The 17,397-nt window shown below is 54.1% G+C and overlaps 6 protein-coding genes across 6 annotated transcripts; 2 read left to right on the top strand and 4 right to left on the bottom strand.

Moving 5' to 3' along the window:
• Window positions 1–1,329: 1,329 nt before the first annotated feature.
• Window positions 1,330–1,872, bottom strand: ATEG_03922 (uncharacterized protein; the record flags this gene model as incomplete). Its single annotated transcript, XM_001213100.1, has 2 exons — window positions 1,330–1,478; window positions 1,527–1,872. The coding sequence occupies 2 exons, from the start codon at window positions 1,870–1,872 to the stop codon at window positions 1,330–1,332; spliced, it is 495 nt and encodes a 164-aa protein (XP_001213100.1).
• A 3,292-nt stretch (window positions 1,873–5,164) lies between these two features.
• ATEG_03921 (putative G-patch domain protein (TFIP11)) lies at window positions 5,165–7,429 on the bottom strand (the record flags this gene model as incomplete). Its single annotated transcript, XM_001213099.1, has 1 exon — window positions 5,165–7,429. One exon carries the CDS (start codon window positions 7,427–7,429, stop codon window positions 5,165–5,167), a length of 2,265 nt encoding a protein of 754 aa, XP_001213099.1.
• Window positions 7,430–7,782: 353 nt separating this feature from the next.
• sod2 (superoxide dismutase sodB) lies at window positions 7,783–8,734 on the top strand (the record flags this gene model as incomplete). Its single annotated transcript, XM_001213098.1, has 4 exons — window positions 7,783–7,903; window positions 8,071–8,477; window positions 8,530–8,597; window positions 8,647–8,734. The coding sequence occupies 4 exons, from the start codon at window positions 7,783–7,785 to the stop codon at window positions 8,732–8,734; spliced, it is 684 nt and encodes a 227-aa protein (XP_001213098.1).
• A 262-nt stretch (window positions 8,735–8,996) lies between these two features.
• On the top strand, window positions 8,997–10,491 carry ATEG_03919 (uncharacterized protein; the record flags this gene model as incomplete). The annotated part of the gene is made up of 2 exons (XM_001213097.1): window positions 8,997–10,177; window positions 10,227–10,491. 2 exons carry the CDS (start codon window positions 8,997–8,999, stop codon window positions 10,489–10,491), a joined length of 1,446 nt encoding a protein of 481 aa, XP_001213097.1.
• Window positions 10,492–10,919: 428 nt separating this feature from the next.
• ATEG_03918 (uncharacterized protein) lies at window positions 10,920–14,061 on the bottom strand (the record flags this gene model as incomplete). Its single annotated transcript, XM_001213096.1, has 4 exons — window positions 10,920–13,202; window positions 13,253–13,554; window positions 13,615–13,827; window positions 13,914–14,061. 4 exons carry the CDS (start codon window positions 14,059–14,061, stop codon window positions 10,920–10,922), a joined length of 2,946 nt encoding a protein of 981 aa, XP_001213096.1.
• An 895-nt stretch (window positions 14,062–14,956) lies between these two features.
• psf3 (DNA replication protein PSF3) lies at window positions 14,957–15,797 on the bottom strand (the record flags this gene model as incomplete). Its single annotated transcript, XM_001213095.1, has 5 exons — window positions 14,957–15,024; window positions 15,071–15,179; window positions 15,251–15,440; window positions 15,512–15,570; window positions 15,756–15,797. The coding sequence occupies 5 exons, from the start codon at window positions 15,795–15,797 to the stop codon at window positions 14,957–14,959; spliced, it is 468 nt and encodes a 155-aa protein (XP_001213095.1).
• Between the last annotated feature and the right edge of the window lie 1,600 nt (window positions 15,798–17,397).

Here is a 17,397-nt window from a genome sequence, read left to right as displayed (position 1 = left end):
TTCGTAATGATGTTACGTTGCAGCGCGTGTGGTATGAAGGGTACTGTCAAAAGATGTAATCTTGGAAGCATTAAGGAGCGTTCAATTGATGAGGTTGTTTTCTTGGTAGATAGATAGTTCTTTGTACATAAATTCCATGCGATGTGGCTTGATATTCGAATCAGTAAATTGCTCGTTGCCCTCATTCTATTCTAGGATTTCCGGCTAATCACCATCCCCTTAAACAGTACGCTATCGGCCGTGTAAGCCGGTTAGGCCAGAACCGGACTTATAGGGGTCGCCGCCGCAGTTTAGCAAGCAATTTAGCAAGAAGTTCAGCAAGCAGGATTAAACGTTACGTTTTCCTACATATTTTTTAAAAGAAGCCGAACTAGTAATATTATGTCGCCTGAGTGCCAGTCTCATCGTCGGAGTCGCCCGAGTCACTGCGGCCGGAGCTCAGCTCCACCTGGGTCAACCAGTCCATAATCCCGGTCTCTTCACCTGGCAGCATAACGGGAACATCGTCGTCATCGGACCAGTCATCGAAGTTGAGACGATCTGGACAATCCGCGGCCCCAGAAAGATTGACGACTCTGGCGAAGACAAACGCCATAGTAAAGGCGTTAGCCGCCTGGGCCCGTTCATCAGCCGACATACCGGCCACAATAGTGCGGAATGCGATTCCTAGCATATGTAAAAACATAACCACGACCCATCGGACGGTCGGCGACTGGGTGAAAAGAATGAATCCCGGGCGATGCCTGGTTCGACCGCTGCGTTCGATCGTCCCTTGGGTCTCCTGAGACCGGCCAGCGTGATCAACCGTTCGAACACGTCCCGATGCATCTGTCGGCTCTCCGGCGTATGCCTTGCTAGGCAGCGGTAGACGATTGGGGTCTGGTCTCAAGGACAATCATGTCACCAGTTCGAATGCGACTATCAGAAGCAAGATAAGCTCTGCTGGGACCCCCGCATGCATCAACATGTTGATCGAGGTTCTGTGAGGACGGATACGGGGTGTTAACGGCAATAACGCTGTCCGTATTCTTAATCGTAGGTTGCCAATGCCACTCTATGCCCAGCGTGGTTTGATCGTCGTTGTATTCGAGGGCTGGAATGCACATTTCCTGTCAGTTCACATACGATGGATGTTAGGGGCAGAGGCACATCTGAGAGACGGTAGAGTTAATCTGGCGATCGGAATTATCGTTGCGGAAGATCTCCTTGTACCACGTCTGAAGCCTATGGGGGGTCCAGAATATTTGAGCATAGCTCAAAAGAGGGAAATGTTCTCAACGCGGTGGGACGATGGTTGGCAAGCAGATAGTTAGTGGGAGTAGATATGTGCTACTTCGAAAGGGCAGATTCCAGACACCACGCAGCGCTCACGGTCCGGGTGTTGCCGGGACCAGACACTTGTTGAAGAAAAATCGTCTCATAGGTGGACATGAATCCATATTGCCTCCCCGTTTCCTGCATGTATTCTGCTATTTGCCCTATACGTGGGTCAGTATGTACAGAGCTCATTCAAAAGCATAACTTACCAAGGATTTCGCGAGGCTTTCTCTCCGTCGGGATGTTGCCCAAGGAGTGAGCTTCAACCGGGGGAGTCTTGAGCTCCCCAACAAACAGCAGCCGTCCATTGGACCTCCTCGCCCCAGCTACGTCTGGCACCTTGTCGTATGCTGTAGTCGTGGCCCGAGAATCCCCTATTACTACTCCCTCCCCTGGGAGAGAAAGACCGAGGACATGACCTGACTGATGTGCTGCTGCCAACGTCTCTGCATCACCAGAGATTGGTCCGCCCTGACCATGATGCGCAGATACGCGTGAATGGCTTGGGTGTATCTGGCGAACGGTCACTGTTGCGCCCAGAAGACTTGGAGCCATCTGAGCTGGAGGCCGTATTACTTAGGCGCGGCTCTTTCTGTTTCCAAATCAAAGGAAGCGCAGTACATGCATGCATGCAGAATTCGAGGAGATAGGAGTTTTCCCAAATCCCTCGAGGACCTTCCTGACCATGGAGATGTCTGCGAACATCAAGACAGCCTAGAAGGCCTTGGGAACGGGCTTCTGCAGAATTGTGGAATTTTTCGAGCCGCTCCATGCGCTCCCTTGACGCCTCATTAAAGTTCTCATCGCTCGGAGGGCTCAGCGGTATGAGGGTGCCCGACCTGCCCCACTGAGTTATCTGAATGCTAATCGTTTGAAGAACGAGAAATTGGACTGGGAATACCGAGGTATTCTCTCATCGTAGAGACAGCCGCAGGGGACTGTGTCATCATCCCCGGTACCGTGGACAGGGGTTGGGCATGGTCTGAAGGGGATGGACTCATCGAGCTCATCGACCTCCATTGAGCCATGTCCGAGTCCACTCATCTGTCCCTGAAGGTCAGTAAACATGTCGAGTGAGGGTGAGAGTGAGGGTGAGAGTGAGGGTGAGGGTGAGGAGGTGGAGGAGGCGGAGGGGAGAAGGAGGAGAAGGAGTTTTAAAAGATTTGGGTGTAAGTCATTCCTACAGGGTGAACCTAATTCACTCCTCAGAGTGTAATCATACTGGTTCCTTCATTCCAGGCCACAAGAAACATTTGTATACAATTCTGTAAGTGAACGCGAACTTCGAAGATCCGTATACTCCCTAAGAATGACCTGTATGGATCTGGTGGGGCGGATGCCTAGTACCCGTCTTTCTCAACCAGTAAAAACTCAGACCTGCAGGGCACATTGCAATTCGAACGATAATCGTAAGCAAGTACTCCGTAGATATGGGAAGGTCTTGTCGAGTGCAACTAGTATTGCGTGTACAACGCATGGACTGGTGACAGGTTTCATCTTCTGTGTCGCTCATCCTTAAGCTAATTTCGAGTTTCTCTGGAGGAATCTCCCTTCATATCGAGAAGACGTTTTCTGTCAACCCATGTATGAAGTCGGTGAATGCTATCGATGAATGCGTATACTGGACAATGATATAATGAAAATTAAGGTAGAAATTCAATTCACGGAATGGATTATTGTTGGTTGAGGAGGACGGGAACTAATGCATCCGCCCCACCGGCCCCATACCTGTCATAGTGAAAGCACCTGCATTCTATGGCCCAAGAAGGAAATTCACATCATGGTCCAACGCCGCCTGAATGTCCCATATTTAAACCCTTCATGGGAACTGTCTTTCTATCTTCCCTGCCTCATCTTCAACACGTCCACATCCGACTTAAGCTATTTTGAAGGCCCTTAGAACAGTCAGGACCTGTTTATCTTTTAGCATGACTTCGCTTACTGCCTCTCAGGGACATATGAGTTGACTTGAAGCGATGTAGGTCGATAAGCCGATCATCCTTACTCATCCAGCTGCTTGAAAGGCTTAACAGACCTCTAGAAACCCATCCCTCGGGCATTGAAGTTAAAAAAGCTCCTCGAAGAGTCGGAGAAATCCCATTTTCTCCCCACTGCCTCATGCATGCATGTACCGCAATTCCTTTGATCTGGAAGCAGAAGTATCCGCTACTAAAGAATACAGAGTCGAGTTCAGTCAGTTCCAAGTCTTCAGGGCGCAATGAAGACTACCCTCCTTTCTGGGATTTGCTAAGATACTTCTGAATGCTGACAGAGTTCAGACACCCGTGCCCAAACATCCACGGTATGTGGACTGAAGGAAAGTGTGCATTCCGACCCATCGAATGCAACCAAGACAAGGCCACATTGAGCCTGGAGTGGCATTGGCAGCCAGCCGTCCAAAATGCCTTCTCGTGCGTTCCTTCGAACTGGTGACACTATTGTCCCAAGACCAGCGGCCCAGATCGTTTGCCGCTCCTCAGCAAAACCGTACTTGACATGACAATTGAAGAACCAAGTGCAGAAGCCGAGCCCTGCGGCCATGACAAAGACCTGCCCATCCTGTCACGTGACTACGTTCCTCCATATGAGGTCCGCACCTGCTAGTAAATTTCTTAATGCAAGAATCTTCCGCAATACATTACAGAATGGTAGCATGTCCGGCGAGGGACCCAGCACTAAACCCAGTAAGGACAAGGGACGGATGGCGAGTTCGAACATTAATAACGACCTCAGGGAGCTCTTCGGTGATACAGACCACGACCCGACTGTTAGTCCTACAATCCTCCCAGACAATAAGAACCTTTACTATCTTTAGGCTTGCACGCGCCACAAAAATTGGGCTAAAAACAGACTCTTCGCTCTTAACACATTTACCGGTAATCGGGCCAACGAATGGCAACGATTAGTTGACCCTACCCATCCACTGATCCAAGAGATGGTATTTGTCGTGTGTCACGGGGACACGTTCGGTGACTGCCTGAAATTCGACTCCTGAATCCCAAGAAGCAACCACAAGGCTTTCTTCGTGAGCGAAGACATCCGAGCCACATGGCTCAAACTCTTCCAAGCCGTCGCCTGGGGTTGCGCTACCTCGGCGCAATGGGAGAGCTGGACCGCGATCCAAGTTGTCTACGGCAGGCGGGCTGTGGTGGCTGATTACGCTCGCCAGCCTACTGTCATACAACAATCGCGTGAAGCACCCCCACTGCGAACAAAGCTACAGGCTCCAAAAGAAAGGGCCTGTCAATTACACGAAGGCGCATTACGAATTGTCAACCTGTCTGGAGCCACTGAGGGCTGCCAGGAGAAGAGACTGGAGGAACGTACTGGTTGTCGAATTTGAGCTTCGCTTGTAGCAAATCGGACGACGATGACGCTGAGAATGGTACTCAGGCGACTTTGGAGCTAGAGTCCCCTGCGAGTAAGCGTTAGGCTCAGCCGTGCATCTAAACTACTACTCACACTGAAGTTATTACTGAGGTGGGGGGCGAGTCCTAATGGGATAGTTCGAAGGCATTCGGGAGAACTCGTAGTACGCAGAGAAATGGTGATACGCAGGGGAATTTGTGACCTGCAGAATGTGATGTGGCTGTCAACCAAAATGACTATTACACTACCAAAAAGTGCCAATGCATGTAATATGCCTGTGGGTGTGGTTTGACAATTACTTCCCATGTAGCGGGTTTAATGATCAATGAAATCAAATAGCAGCTTTATAGATTCGATGCGGCTGTACATCGCATGCAAGTAGCATTCTATACGGGTATATTATAAACAATTGCTCATCATTAACATCCTCAGCTGACATCGGGTTCAAAAATTATATCCTCCATAGCGAGGAGATAGTTCATCGAGACTCTGCACGCTCTACCAACTGATCTTCCAAACCCATCGGCTCCCATATGTCCTTCGCCTTTTTGTTCTGTACCCAGACGACATCCCCTTGGACAAAGGCAACAACACCACCCTTGCCTGTAGCGCTGGCTGTAATCCGAAAGAGCGGTTGTCCGTTCTGCGGATGGGCCTCGCGGAGCGGGAGCATGATGAGTCCTTGTTCGACGCACCAAGACTCGAGGATATCCTTGAACGCGACTTCTTCGACGATCTTCGGCTTGCGCGGTGCGGGTGTCGGTTCGGCAGGCAGGGTCGTCTCCTCCGATATGGCTTGTGCACCTGCCGCGGCGGCAGATTTTGTTGAAGGTGGGGGAGGTAACTGTGTGGCGGCTTTGTCGCCCAGACGCGACGCAAGGTCCATCGATTGCAGGCCCTTGTTCCACTCATCGTCGACAATGGTAAGCTCGTTGAGTCCGGCTGGAATCTGAGACCGCCACCAAGTAAACCATTCACCAACTTCTTCGTAGTTCGGGTCGTTCGTGAGCCAGATGTATAAGATGTTGTGCCATTTGGGGAAGAATTCGGCGACGAGAAGCAGCCCCATGACATTAGGTTTGAAGAAGTCCTTCCATTTCAGCACATCCTCAAGCGCAGACAGATCCTGATCCTGGGGGTTGACTTCAAAGTCTTCCCGCAAGTGACGACCGAGCCGTGGCAAAAGATGGTTGCGCAGACAGACATCGAACTCGGATCCCAGAGCGTCGCGCCAGAGCTCGATCCCACTGATCAAACCCCGGTCGAGATCCCAGTTGTCCAAAACAACACGGAACTTCCTTTTGGCATCAGACATCAGACCAGTAGGCTGCTTCGGATTGGTGTGGCGTTCATCCAGATATTGCAACCATGTAAACAACCACCAGGGGAAGCGGGATGAGTTCTGTTGTGACGAAGCATGACGTCTGCTGCTGCTTCGGGGTTTCCATTGCTTGATTCCTTCAGTGAGCTTGGGCACCACCAGCTGGTCGAGCACGTTTGTGTAGACAAACTGGGGTATGATATCCTTCCAAGCGACGATCAGTGATGTGGCCGGGGACGGGTCGAACATGTCCCAGTCGTTGAGGAGGGCGGATCGCACACGGGGTAGCCATAAGGAGTATATCATAGTCTCGTAGGGAGATGTCGATTGACGCGGGGCATAGTCATCCTTCTTCTTCCGAGATAAAAGTGGTTGCAGACGACGCAAGTTTGAAACGAGGAAAGTCGGTTCTTTAAGAGGCTCCCATTCTTCCATGGCCTGTCGGAACAGAGGATGCAGGGCGGCAACCGCAGTCTCTGATAGCCGGTACTCGTCTATGTCATTGTGATATTTGATCTCCATGGATTCGAGCTTGTCGGTGACTTCGTCGACCTTGGCCCGAATGTCGCTGTCGTCCTGGAAGATCTCGAGGTTTGCGACAGCCGTCACGAGCTCCGCCAGCTGCTCGGCGCGAAGCTGGGTGGTATCCAGTTGTTCCACAATCTGGGCTTCTTCCATATCGATGAACTTCTTCCTCTCGGTGAGTCCTTTCCACTCGTCTGCAAACGCCTCAAGATCGTGACGCGCACGTCGGGCAATTTTGAGCGCCTCCCCCTCGCCTTGGTTGACAAACTCCTGCTGGGCCATCAAACCCGCCGTCGAAGTTAACACTCGTTGTTCCTTGCCCGTCGCGTCGATCAACGATTTCAGCACATTCGGCACTTCCAGCCCCTCCATGTCAGCCTCGATTTCGCGCGCAGTGCGGAACTGGGGCTTCGCGCGAGCCACCGGTGTCCCTGTTCCACTGCGACTCTCTCTTTTCCGTTCCTCCTTCTTTCGCTGGCGTCGTCGTCGCTCTTCATCGGAGCTATCCTCCTCCACGGTTTCGCCCCTCAACGCCGCGGCGCGTTTTTCTTCCGCGCGCGCCTGCTTGGTCTTCTCACGGACAGCTCCTAGACCAATACCCTGCGGTCGGGCCTGAGCCTCGATGGGTTTGATGATACCCTCACCCTTGGAACCTAGACCCTGTCCCTCGACGTAACCCATTTTGGCCATCATGCGCGCGGCGAAGGAATTTGCAGCGGGCTTGCTGGAGTTTCCACCACCGCCGCCGCCGCCGCGAGGCGTCGTAGACTGGGTTCGGCGACCATTTCCCAAGCCAAACGACGCAGGAGGCGATTCGGATCTCGAGGCGGCGCGTTGGAAGCCGCGGAAGCCCATGCCCATGCGCGGGCGCTCTTCTTCTTCGTCGGACGAGCTCATGTCGGCGACTTTTCGCTTCTGGCCGGCATATGGGGAGGCAGACGGAGAATCCATGGTCCTTCGATCGAGAGAAGAAGGAGAATGTTATGGGTGGAAGGCCATCGACGGACCAGGTGGATGGTGCGGTGGTGTTGGAGCGTGATGAAAAGGACGAAGATGATTGCCCAAGAAGGAAAGGGTCGGGATTCGGGGAAAACGCAAGTCCGAGGACGATGACGTTCTGCCTCCATCGCCGGATATTCCTCTCCCTCTTTTCTCTTCTCTCTTCTTCTCTTCTTTTCTCCTCTCTCTCTCCCCCAGTCTGACATTGATATCTTCACTTTGTCTATTCCAATCCCTAGTCATCACACATCATGGCTGCCTCTCTGCTCCGTACCTCCGCCCGCTCGGCCTTCCGTGCTTCGGCTACTCCCAAGGCCGGCGTTGCGAGCTTGACTTTCGCCCGCGGCAAGGCTACTCTGCCTGATCTTGCCTGTAAGTACCTGCATCGGTCTGGTTAGGAGAGATCAGACCACAAAGCGGGCGGCTTTCCTCTCAGCGCAATGGAGAGAAATGGAAGATCTCGCTATGTTTTGATCCTCCTTCCGAGCACCCGAAGCTCTCCACGGGCTTTTCCGAGCTTCACTGACTAACCTCCGTAGATGACTATGGCGCGCTGGAGCCCTCCATCTCGGGCAAGATCATGGAGCTGCACCACAAGAACCACCACCAGACCTACGTGAACAGCTACAACACCGCCATTGAGCAGCTCCAGGAGGCCCAGGCCAAGAACGACATCTCGGCACAGATCGCCCTCAAGCCTCTGATCAACTTCCACGGCGGTGGTCACCTGAACCACACCCTTTTCTGGGAGAACCTCGCTCCCAAGAACGCCGGTGGTGGTGAGCCCCCGAGCGGTGCTCTCGCCAAGGCCATCGACGACAGCTTCGGCAGTCTGGAGGAGTTCCAGAACAAGATGAACACCGCGCTGGCTGGTATTCAGGGCAGCGGCTGGGCCTGGCTCGTCAAGGACAAGCAGACCGGCAACATTGGCATCAAGACTTATGCCGTAGGTTTCCGACAGCGATAGAAGGATGATATGGACGCTGACATCATCGCAGAACCAGGACCCTGTGGTGGGCCAGTTCCAGCCCCTCCTGGGTATTGACGCTTGGGAGCACGCTTACTAGTGAGTATACCTTTTTTTTGAGAAAAGGAATGCAGCTAACATTGTGTAGCCTCCAGTACCAGAACCGCAAGGCCGAGTACTTCAAGGCCATCTGGGAGGTGATCAACTGGAAGGCGGTGGAGAAGCGCTTCACCTAAGGGTTTGTGTGTATGTAGGTAAAGGTAATGAGTGGTGTAATTGTATGCAGCGTAATGCAATTATAATTATCAGATGGTCATTGTAGAATAAAGCTGTAGTTCTTGTGCGCTATCTGACTGCAAGCGGTAGTTCCGGATGCCGCGGGTGGATCGGCGGGTATTACTCTATGCAGCAACTCACCATTCTCCTGTTCCTTTCTCTCTTACACCTCCACTCACCCTCTTTCTCTTCCTCCCTCTCTCCATCTTCTCTCCCTGAATTATGGCCGCCGATCCGGGACAACGACGCGGCTTTCGAGCCTTCTTCGCCAACGCCCTCAAGCCCAAGAAATCCCGCCAAGTTCTCCGCAAAGACTTCAGCGCCTCCACGCCCAGCCTCCGCTCCGGCCTGCAATCCCGCGATGGCTACCGCTACAGCGATGACGTGCCCCCCGTGCCGCCGATGCCCGACCTCGCCCCGTTGGAAAAGCACCGCCTCAAGTACCGCGAAGCCAACGCGCAGAAAGACACGCAGCTCGGCGAGCACCGCGACCACACCGCCATGCTCCACGCCATCGGCGTGCAGGAGCTCGACAACCCCGCCGAAATGGAAGCCGAGCACGAGACGCGGCCGCCGGGCGAGCCGCTCATCGAGATGCTCCCGCCGGCCCTCTGGCAGCGCATCGCCGAAGACATGACGCCCGGCGATCGCGCCAGCCTGGGCTTCGCCACCAAGACGCTCCTGGCGCGCCTGGGCGGGCCGGCCGTGGTCTGGGGCGAGCTGGACCTCCCCGAGAACCGCGCCTACAAGAACGACTTCCTCGCGACACAGGAGCGCCACTACCCGCAGCACCTGCACTGCTTCCCGTGCGCCGTCTTCCACCGCCGCACGCGGGCAGGCCGCGAGAAGCTCCAGCCCGCGGACGTGGTCAACCCGCTCTTCGACTGCCCGAACATGCGCAACGCGGTGCTCCCCGCGCCACGGCATCGCATCACGCACAACCGCACCATCCCGTTCACCTTCGTCAACCTGGCCATGCGCGCGCACCGCTTCGGCCCGGCCTACGGCATCCCCGCGGAGACGCTGGCGCGCCGCTGGCGCCGCGACGGCTGGACGCACCACTCGCGCTTCCTCATCCACCGCGGCCACCTGCTGATGCGGGTCGTCAGCAGCTGCTTCGCGGAGCCGGGGCTGCCGCCCAGCTCGCAGCGGCTGTTGCTGTACGGGCGCGACGACTACTGGCCGTACTTCAGCGCGTGCGCGCACTGGCGCGACGGCGAGCTCATGAACGTCTGCAAGTGCGCCCTCGGCCACATCCCCAAGCCGCGCGCCACCGCCGGCCTGCAGGCCGTCGAGCACCGCGCAAAGGACATCTACCACGGCCGCGTCCACAACCCCAACGCCCTCACCACCCTCTGCGGGAAGTGTCGCCCCATGCGCCGCTGCCCCGAGTGTCCCTCCGAGTATCTCGTCGAGATCAAAGCTCACCGAGGACCGCGCCGACCCGCGCAGCCTGCGCTTCCGCCACGCCATCGTCGTCACCCGCTGGACGGACCTCGGCAACGGCATGGGCATCTCGTCGCGCGTGTCGCCCGAGTGGGCGGCTATCACCGGTGAGGGTGACGAGCCGTATGATTCGTTTGGGATGCTCGGGAAGCGCACCATCTCAGGTACGTTTGAGTCGTACATTGCCGACGATATCCTGCCGGGGCAGCGCGTGATCTCCATGAACCCCAAGGGGAAGAAGGAAGGCGAGGAGGGGACAGGGTGGTACTAGATTGGGTTTATCATTTGGGAGTTCGCTGGTATATAAATTGGTAGGTGCATGGTAGGAGTCCGGATTATGGTACTGTATTATAGGAAAATATTATAGGGAACGGGGCGCTTTGGGGATACAAAATTAATGCAAACGCCGTACAGATTCAATTCAAAAGCAGTGCTATCCAACCCAGGTCATTGCGCGTACACTTCAACATAACAGGAATAACATGGTAGAGGTCCACCAAGGGTAACCCAGTTTCGACATAGACACATACAGATATCAAGCCAGCAGATATCACACTGAACAGGGTAACTTGTGCATATTAGTACAGTTTGCGATTGTTCAATGGCGAACGAATGGGGTATAGGACATATCAGACAGTTTGGGTAGATGGACAAATGAAATAAACGAGGGACAGTAACGAGTGGCAATAGAACGACACATCAAGCCCGTCGAGGACGACGTTCCATGTATCGTGGTCGTCGGCTAGGAGACTCTCCCTCCGGAGCCGTGCGTCTGGCAAAGTCTTCGACTGCAATGTTCATCGCTGCGTAGTCCGTCTCCTTCGTTTCAGGGATGGTGGTCGGGATATCTTGGACCACGCGCGTGGGTCTGTCCTTGATGGTAGGGGCAGGAGCAGACGGGGTGGACAAGAAAGGGTCGGCATCGGGTTTCTTGTTGTGCGATCCGAGCCCACTGGCCCCTTTCATCCAGCCAAAAATGCCCAGTGAACTCCGTCTCTTGTGGTCTTTGTTGTTCGACGTGTGAGCGCGCGGCATGCTTGGGGCGAAGTTGGTCTCGGTGAATGAATGAGGCAATGTCCTGCATGTCGTGTCCTCCCCTCTCCCTTCGGCATATGTTGGTGCAGACGCCGCGAAGTCGACAGCACCAGGACTCGATGCATGGCCCTCAGGGGGTTGGTTCAGCTTCCCCGGCTTTGCAGGGGCCAGTTGTCTGGTCTTGCGGATGGTTGGGGCTGGAGCGCCATCGTCCTTGTCGTCACTGTCTAAAACTGGGGAGTGGTTCATCCGGCGTCCGGTAGAACGGCTGAAAAAGAGCGGTTTCAAGCTCAGTTTTCGCCGGCGGTCGAGGTCAGGCTCGGGCCGGGCCACTGGCTCTAGTGAACGTAGATTGAGAGTTGGGATAGATGGTAGATCGACGTCTCGGACCGTGGAGTCGATACTGTGCCGACGTCCAAGGAAAGATGACTGGCTAGGAGCTCGTGCGCCAACTAGTCTTGATTCAGCGGGAATAGGGCCATTACGTGGCGTGCTAGAAGGGTCTTTCTCAGGCCGAGATCCCCTCGCAGCTTCTACCCACTCCTGAGGGCTCAGAGGTGGGGAAGAGGATGGAAATGCGGCCTTTTTGGAGGGCGAGTAATGCTGCTGGTCCATCTTAGACAGAACCTTCTCTAGGCCATCCCCATTGAGGAATACGTCTCCCTCACAGAAGCCTGCGCCAGAAACCGGATAAGACCCGCGACCGGGTATGGGGCCGCTCCTATACGTCAGACTGTTCAATGGGAAGATAGCAGGTGACTCGAGTTCATCAGAGTCCCGTCGAGGGAAAGTAACTTCGCTGGCGTTCGGATCCAAGCTGCCACTGACTCGACTTTGAGCAGAGCTGCGCCTTGTTGTCAACTCATCCGCCGATCGGGGACGACGCAGAGCGCGCTTGACAGTCAAAAGTTCCTCTAGATGGCTCTTCTTCTCGCCAGAATTACTACCGTTCGATCCGGGTGCATATGCCGTGCTCATCGTATCGGGCGTAGGAGGGAGTCTTGAACCCCCAAACACACTATCGACGTGCGTTCTCTGGCTGGAGCTGTTAAAGAGCGAGCCACTCTCAAAGCTGGTCTGGTCCGCTGCCTTCAGCGTTTGCAGCGTAGGTCTAGTCCGTCTCGGCATGTCGAGCCCGTAGGCATCGGGCTGTGGCTGGATCCAGCAATCGATGCGAACAGAATCATTCTCTGGTAACGAGAATTCTGTTTCTCCTGCGATTGATATCCTGCGCGGTGGAATGTTGAGTTCGTCGAACGCCTTTTGCCTTGTCGGACTGTCCGGGCGATTCAGTTCACTGCATTCGCTGAGGGCACTGAGTCGCGGAGATCCCGGCTCAATGGTTTCAGTCATCGAGTTGTAGCTTTCACTTTTTGTCAGGTTACTAGGCGCGGGGAGAGGCCGCTCCGTTGCAGGGATATAGAGGCTTCGAAGGACGGCCGTATGCTGTTGTTCCTCGCGGAGGAAGGACGGTGCTCGTTTCAGGTGGCGCGACGCGGATGGCTTGCGGTAGTGTTCGGGAATCACGGTCCCTTTGCGCGAGGATGTCCGTTCGGGGATGTCGAACGAGCCGGTCCGAGGGGTCGAGACATCCAAACCATCGCTTGTGGAGGGACGAGCTGTAGAGGGCCGGGAAGACTCGTTGCCTGCTTCCAACTCTTCGATACGAGCTTCCAGCTGGCAGATTAGGTCCACGGCCTCTGTTACCGCTTGGTCGCGTTTATCGATTTCCTGGCGCAATTCTTCGTTGGATTCTCGGAGACGCTGGTTGTCCTCCTCAGCGGCACGTAGCTCTTGCAGCTCGTCTTCCAGATCGCGCATCCGACTCAACTCTTCCTCCATTTCCAACATCCGCTCGAGCTTCTTCTCCAGGACGACCATTTGCTGCGCGCGGTGGAAAATTTCCAGCTTCAGGTCGAAATTCTGCTTGTTGATTTTGGAGACATACTGATCGTGGTCAACTGACTGCAACGGAATCGATGGACACGCCCACTCACTTGATCCATTTCTCTGACTCCCATTTCTCGAGAATGCTTCAGCCCGGCGGCCAGCGCCATCTGAGCTTTCCGCTGCCGCTCGGAGCCGGCATCATCCTGGGACTGGGTGTGGGACTGCGATTTGGATTGCGACTGGGAACGGGACCGGGAAGGTTGTGGCGTCTGGGGTACGACGCAGTCCTCTGAATGTTCGGATGTGGTCCCGCGGGAACCTCTCGTGGCCCGTTGTTCCTTGAGCAAGTCCTGGAGGAGGGACGATGTAGGGTTGACCAGGGAGGTTGTGCTGTTCGGTTCTGGGGTTCCTAAGTGGTCGCTCCCGGTTAGCATTCCGTTGGTTGCCCCTGATACGGCCGTCGACGTACTTGATCGGTATGTTTGGACAGTTCTCGGCGACGAATGCATGGACGACGGCTCGTTTGACCAGGACATTGCTGCAGCGAGGTCAATATTGATGTGACGGGGATCAGAATGTAGACAGCAATCCACCGTACCGGCACTGGATCGGGAGGGAGTATCCATGGCAAGGGAGCCCTTGACCCGGGTGAGAGCAGCAGGTTGAGGCGTGGTCGATTTGGCTGGAGACGCCATCCGGTCAGTCCGATTGTGGTGCAGCTGGTATCCCTTGATTATTCCAAGGGAGAAGAGGAAAGGGGAGACTGACTCTTTGGCTTGGAACGGGGTTTCAGGGAGGGAGATGGGTCATTTTGCAGGGTCGCGGTCGGAGCGGAAGATAAACAATGTCGCAAGGATGAGGACGGATTGGGCGACGACGCGGAGAGTGTTCTCCGGCGCTGAGATTGGCGGTCCATTTTTTGGGCAACGAGACGTCGACGCGGTAAATTAATCAGTGCGCATCATGGATGGAGCGCAGCACACGAGATGGAGCGCAGGAGGGATGCAGCGATGGGAGAGTCATGAGAGGAAGGCGCGGAAGATTGAGGCGCAGAGGGATTGGAGGATAGGAAGAAGGAGGAAGCGAGGAGGAAGCAGGAGGGAATGTGAGGGGAAGCGAGGGTGACGAGTCGATCATGGATCGTCTAGATAAGTAGGTAGTTAATTAGGTGCCTGACCTAGCCAGACGGGGTTAGTGGATGAGCCTGTTTCATCCCTTGTCTTTATGTCTGCGGGAGTATAGGTACATAGTAGTAGAAGGAAATTCTATCTATATCTCTAAGGGTTGAATGAACGGCATTAGGCGTTTGACTTTGAAAGAATCATAATAAATAATATAATAAAATTAATCATTTATATTCATGCATACAATCTGCGATAATCAATAGACCCACCAACGCCCCATCGTTCGTGCGGCCAGTCTAGATCTTCTGGACGCTCTCTATACTACCTAGGTACAGACGGCAACAAACGCCAACAACCAACACCCAACACATCCTCTCAATCGCCTCCATGACGTGGCCCTCCCCGCATACATTGATTAATGCTGCATGCACCTGCTGGCATCCTTCATGGTTACTGGAGTGACTCCCTTCCTCATGCAACCCCATGCATCACCGACCACACTATTGTCTCACCACACCACCACCACATCTCTAGCCAGCAACGCAATACAGATCACGGAAACAAAGAGTACTTGAAGAACGCATCATTTCATCATCATATACATATACCCATTAGTCCAACACAGACCTCAAGCTGTCAGAAGCCATCTTCCAAACACCCCTCCAGTCCAGGCCATGGACACGCCACCTATCGTTTCTTCGCCTCTCCAGCCCAGATCCGTGTCTGCTTCGCACTGTCATGAGCCACTCGGAATACTAATCCACCGTCAGCCATGTCCATCGATCAATTTCATCCACCTACATTGCCGCTCCGTTTCGTCCAGACCGCGCAGAAACTCTACCCCCTCGCCGAGTGCGCCTTTGGGATTATGTGCGTGGTCGGCGATTTCTGCTGCCCGCTTCTTAAACGTCTGAGCAGTGGTCATTGTTAGTCAACCATCCCATCCCGCGATCGTCCTTGAGGGAAACGGCTCCAACCTACATTGCTCAACACATCGACCATTTCCTCTTCCTCAAACAACTCCAGGATCCGTTCGCTCAGGTTGTAGAAATGCGGCGCCAATGCGCGCAGATCCACCGTCCGAGCATCGGCTTTCAATGCGTTCATAACCCGCTCCGACAGCGCGGAGGGCAGGTCTAGCGTCACCAGCCGCGATGTACCCAGTCGGGCGCTGCACCCACACAGTTAGTCGGATATCAATCTTCAACCGGCTGGTCAGATCTCAACACTGAGGTATCTCACCCGATTGAAAGCATTTCACCCAGCCATAATGGGAGGTCTATCCGCGTGCCCGCTTTGATCTGAAAAGTCAGCACAGAAACACCTGTCTTGCACCGTTCCCCAATGGGAGAGTCTCACATTATCCCCGGGGTTCCCTTCCAATACCCCCAGTCCGGGAACTTCTAGTTCGAATGTGCAGGGCAGTTTCTAAATTAACCGGTCTTAGCACGAGTTCGTTGGCGCTGATGGGGAAAATCCGCCATACCTGGGCGTCAGTGAGAATCGAGTCAATGTCGTAGTAAGACATGTCGGTCCGCGACTTTAGGCCTAGACCCGTGTAAAGCGTGCGGGAACTGATATGCTGGGAAGTTGCAAATTGTCGGCGGTCTGATCATAGTCGGGCGCGTCCCGCATGACGCGTGATCACGTGCTGGTCTGCCCGATCGGGTAATACATTGTTCCCTCACGACTATCATGGAAGCAATGTCCGAGTCCATTTGTATCATGGATCTCCTCAATCATGTATAAATCAGCTTCAAACACCCATAGACCTCTTTGCTAATCCGAATAAAGCAATCTGGATATCTTGTTTCTCCCTAGTCATGGCCGGTCTACTTCATTTATATATACCCTCTGACTTTCGTATAAATGTAACCACTTAACGTCGCAACGACGATTCCAAGCAAAATTATTCGGAACTTTACTCCTCTTGACACCTTATAGAAGATATTGGCCACCGTCATCTTCCAAGCGACTAATTCTAAATCATCTGGGATGTAATCACGGTTATTGATACTACCAGCGTGGCTTGCTGACCTAGTCGGGTCCTGAACTCGGGCCCCGACTGCAAAAACTCCCCACAAGCGCACGGATTATAGAATACCTTTGATTGGGATGTGGGCCTATCAGCTGACATAGAGATTAGCCTAGAATATGTGTGTGAAGGCGTAGAAGCGATTGTACTAAGAATGGAGGCGTTAGCGAGACGAGTGTATTGTCTCCAACGGGTAGGCAGCCAGTCTGTAGTGAGCTATTAAGCTGGAAGAAAGAAAGCAGAGGAATGGGTGGAGTAAGAACTATAACTCGGGTCCTCATTCTTTCTTTTATATACAGTAGCAAAAACCCCGGTAAAGGGAGTAAAAAGGGTTACCCTGAAAGGTTCTGTACACTTCGGAAAACAATGAAACGTCTTCCCCGCACAGCAGCTGAAGCCGACAAACTGCTCGCGCTCTCAGAGCTTCTCCGCGAGGCTGCGATAGTAGTCAAGGACGAATGGGCAAAGGAGGACTTCTCCGGTCCTGCCACGGGGGATACCGCATGTTTGCTCCCCAGCAGGCGCTTGTGGGAGGCCCAGAAGACCATCGAAAGCATTTCCGGCGCGCTCGTCGAGCTGGTTACCGAGCCCAGCCAGCGAATCCAACAACTTCTTAGTCTTTTCTTCGAGAGCAGGGCGCTGTTCATTGTGGCGGAGCGACGGGTCCCGGACATACTGGGTGCAGCGGGAGACGAGGGGATGCATATTACGCTTCTAGCCACGCAGACGGGAATAGAAGCGCGGAAGCTCTGTTAGTAGTTCCCATTTACAATTAGCAGCCGCGGGAGACTGACGCGCAGACGCCGGTTAAGCACGTCTCATGCGTACCCTACGTGCCACACATGTGTTTAGCGAAGTGGCCGAGAACAGATTCGCCAACAGCCGGATATCGGCAGCGCTGGTGAACAACGATGACCTGCGGGCTTATGTCCAGCTTTTGTATGTATATGGACATGTTTACACTAGGACGGCAAACAAATATACTGACAAGAGGGCTAGTAATCTACACGTCTACCGCGTGCCTCCGAGTATCTCCCCAACTATCTACTTGGGAATAACAGCGCCGGAATCATTGAGGTATGGCTATAACATC

The sequence above is a fragment of the Aspergillus terreus genome, genomic scaffold, assembly GCF_000149615.1.
Source record: "Aspergillus terreus NIH2624 scaffold_5 genomic scaffold, whole genome shotgun sequence".
NCBI lineage: Eukaryota > Fungi > Ascomycota > Eurotiomycetes > Eurotiales > Aspergillaceae > Aspergillus > Aspergillus terreus.
Note: the sequence above shows the minus strand (reverse complement) of the source record. Positions and strands in the feature narration are given on the sequence as shown.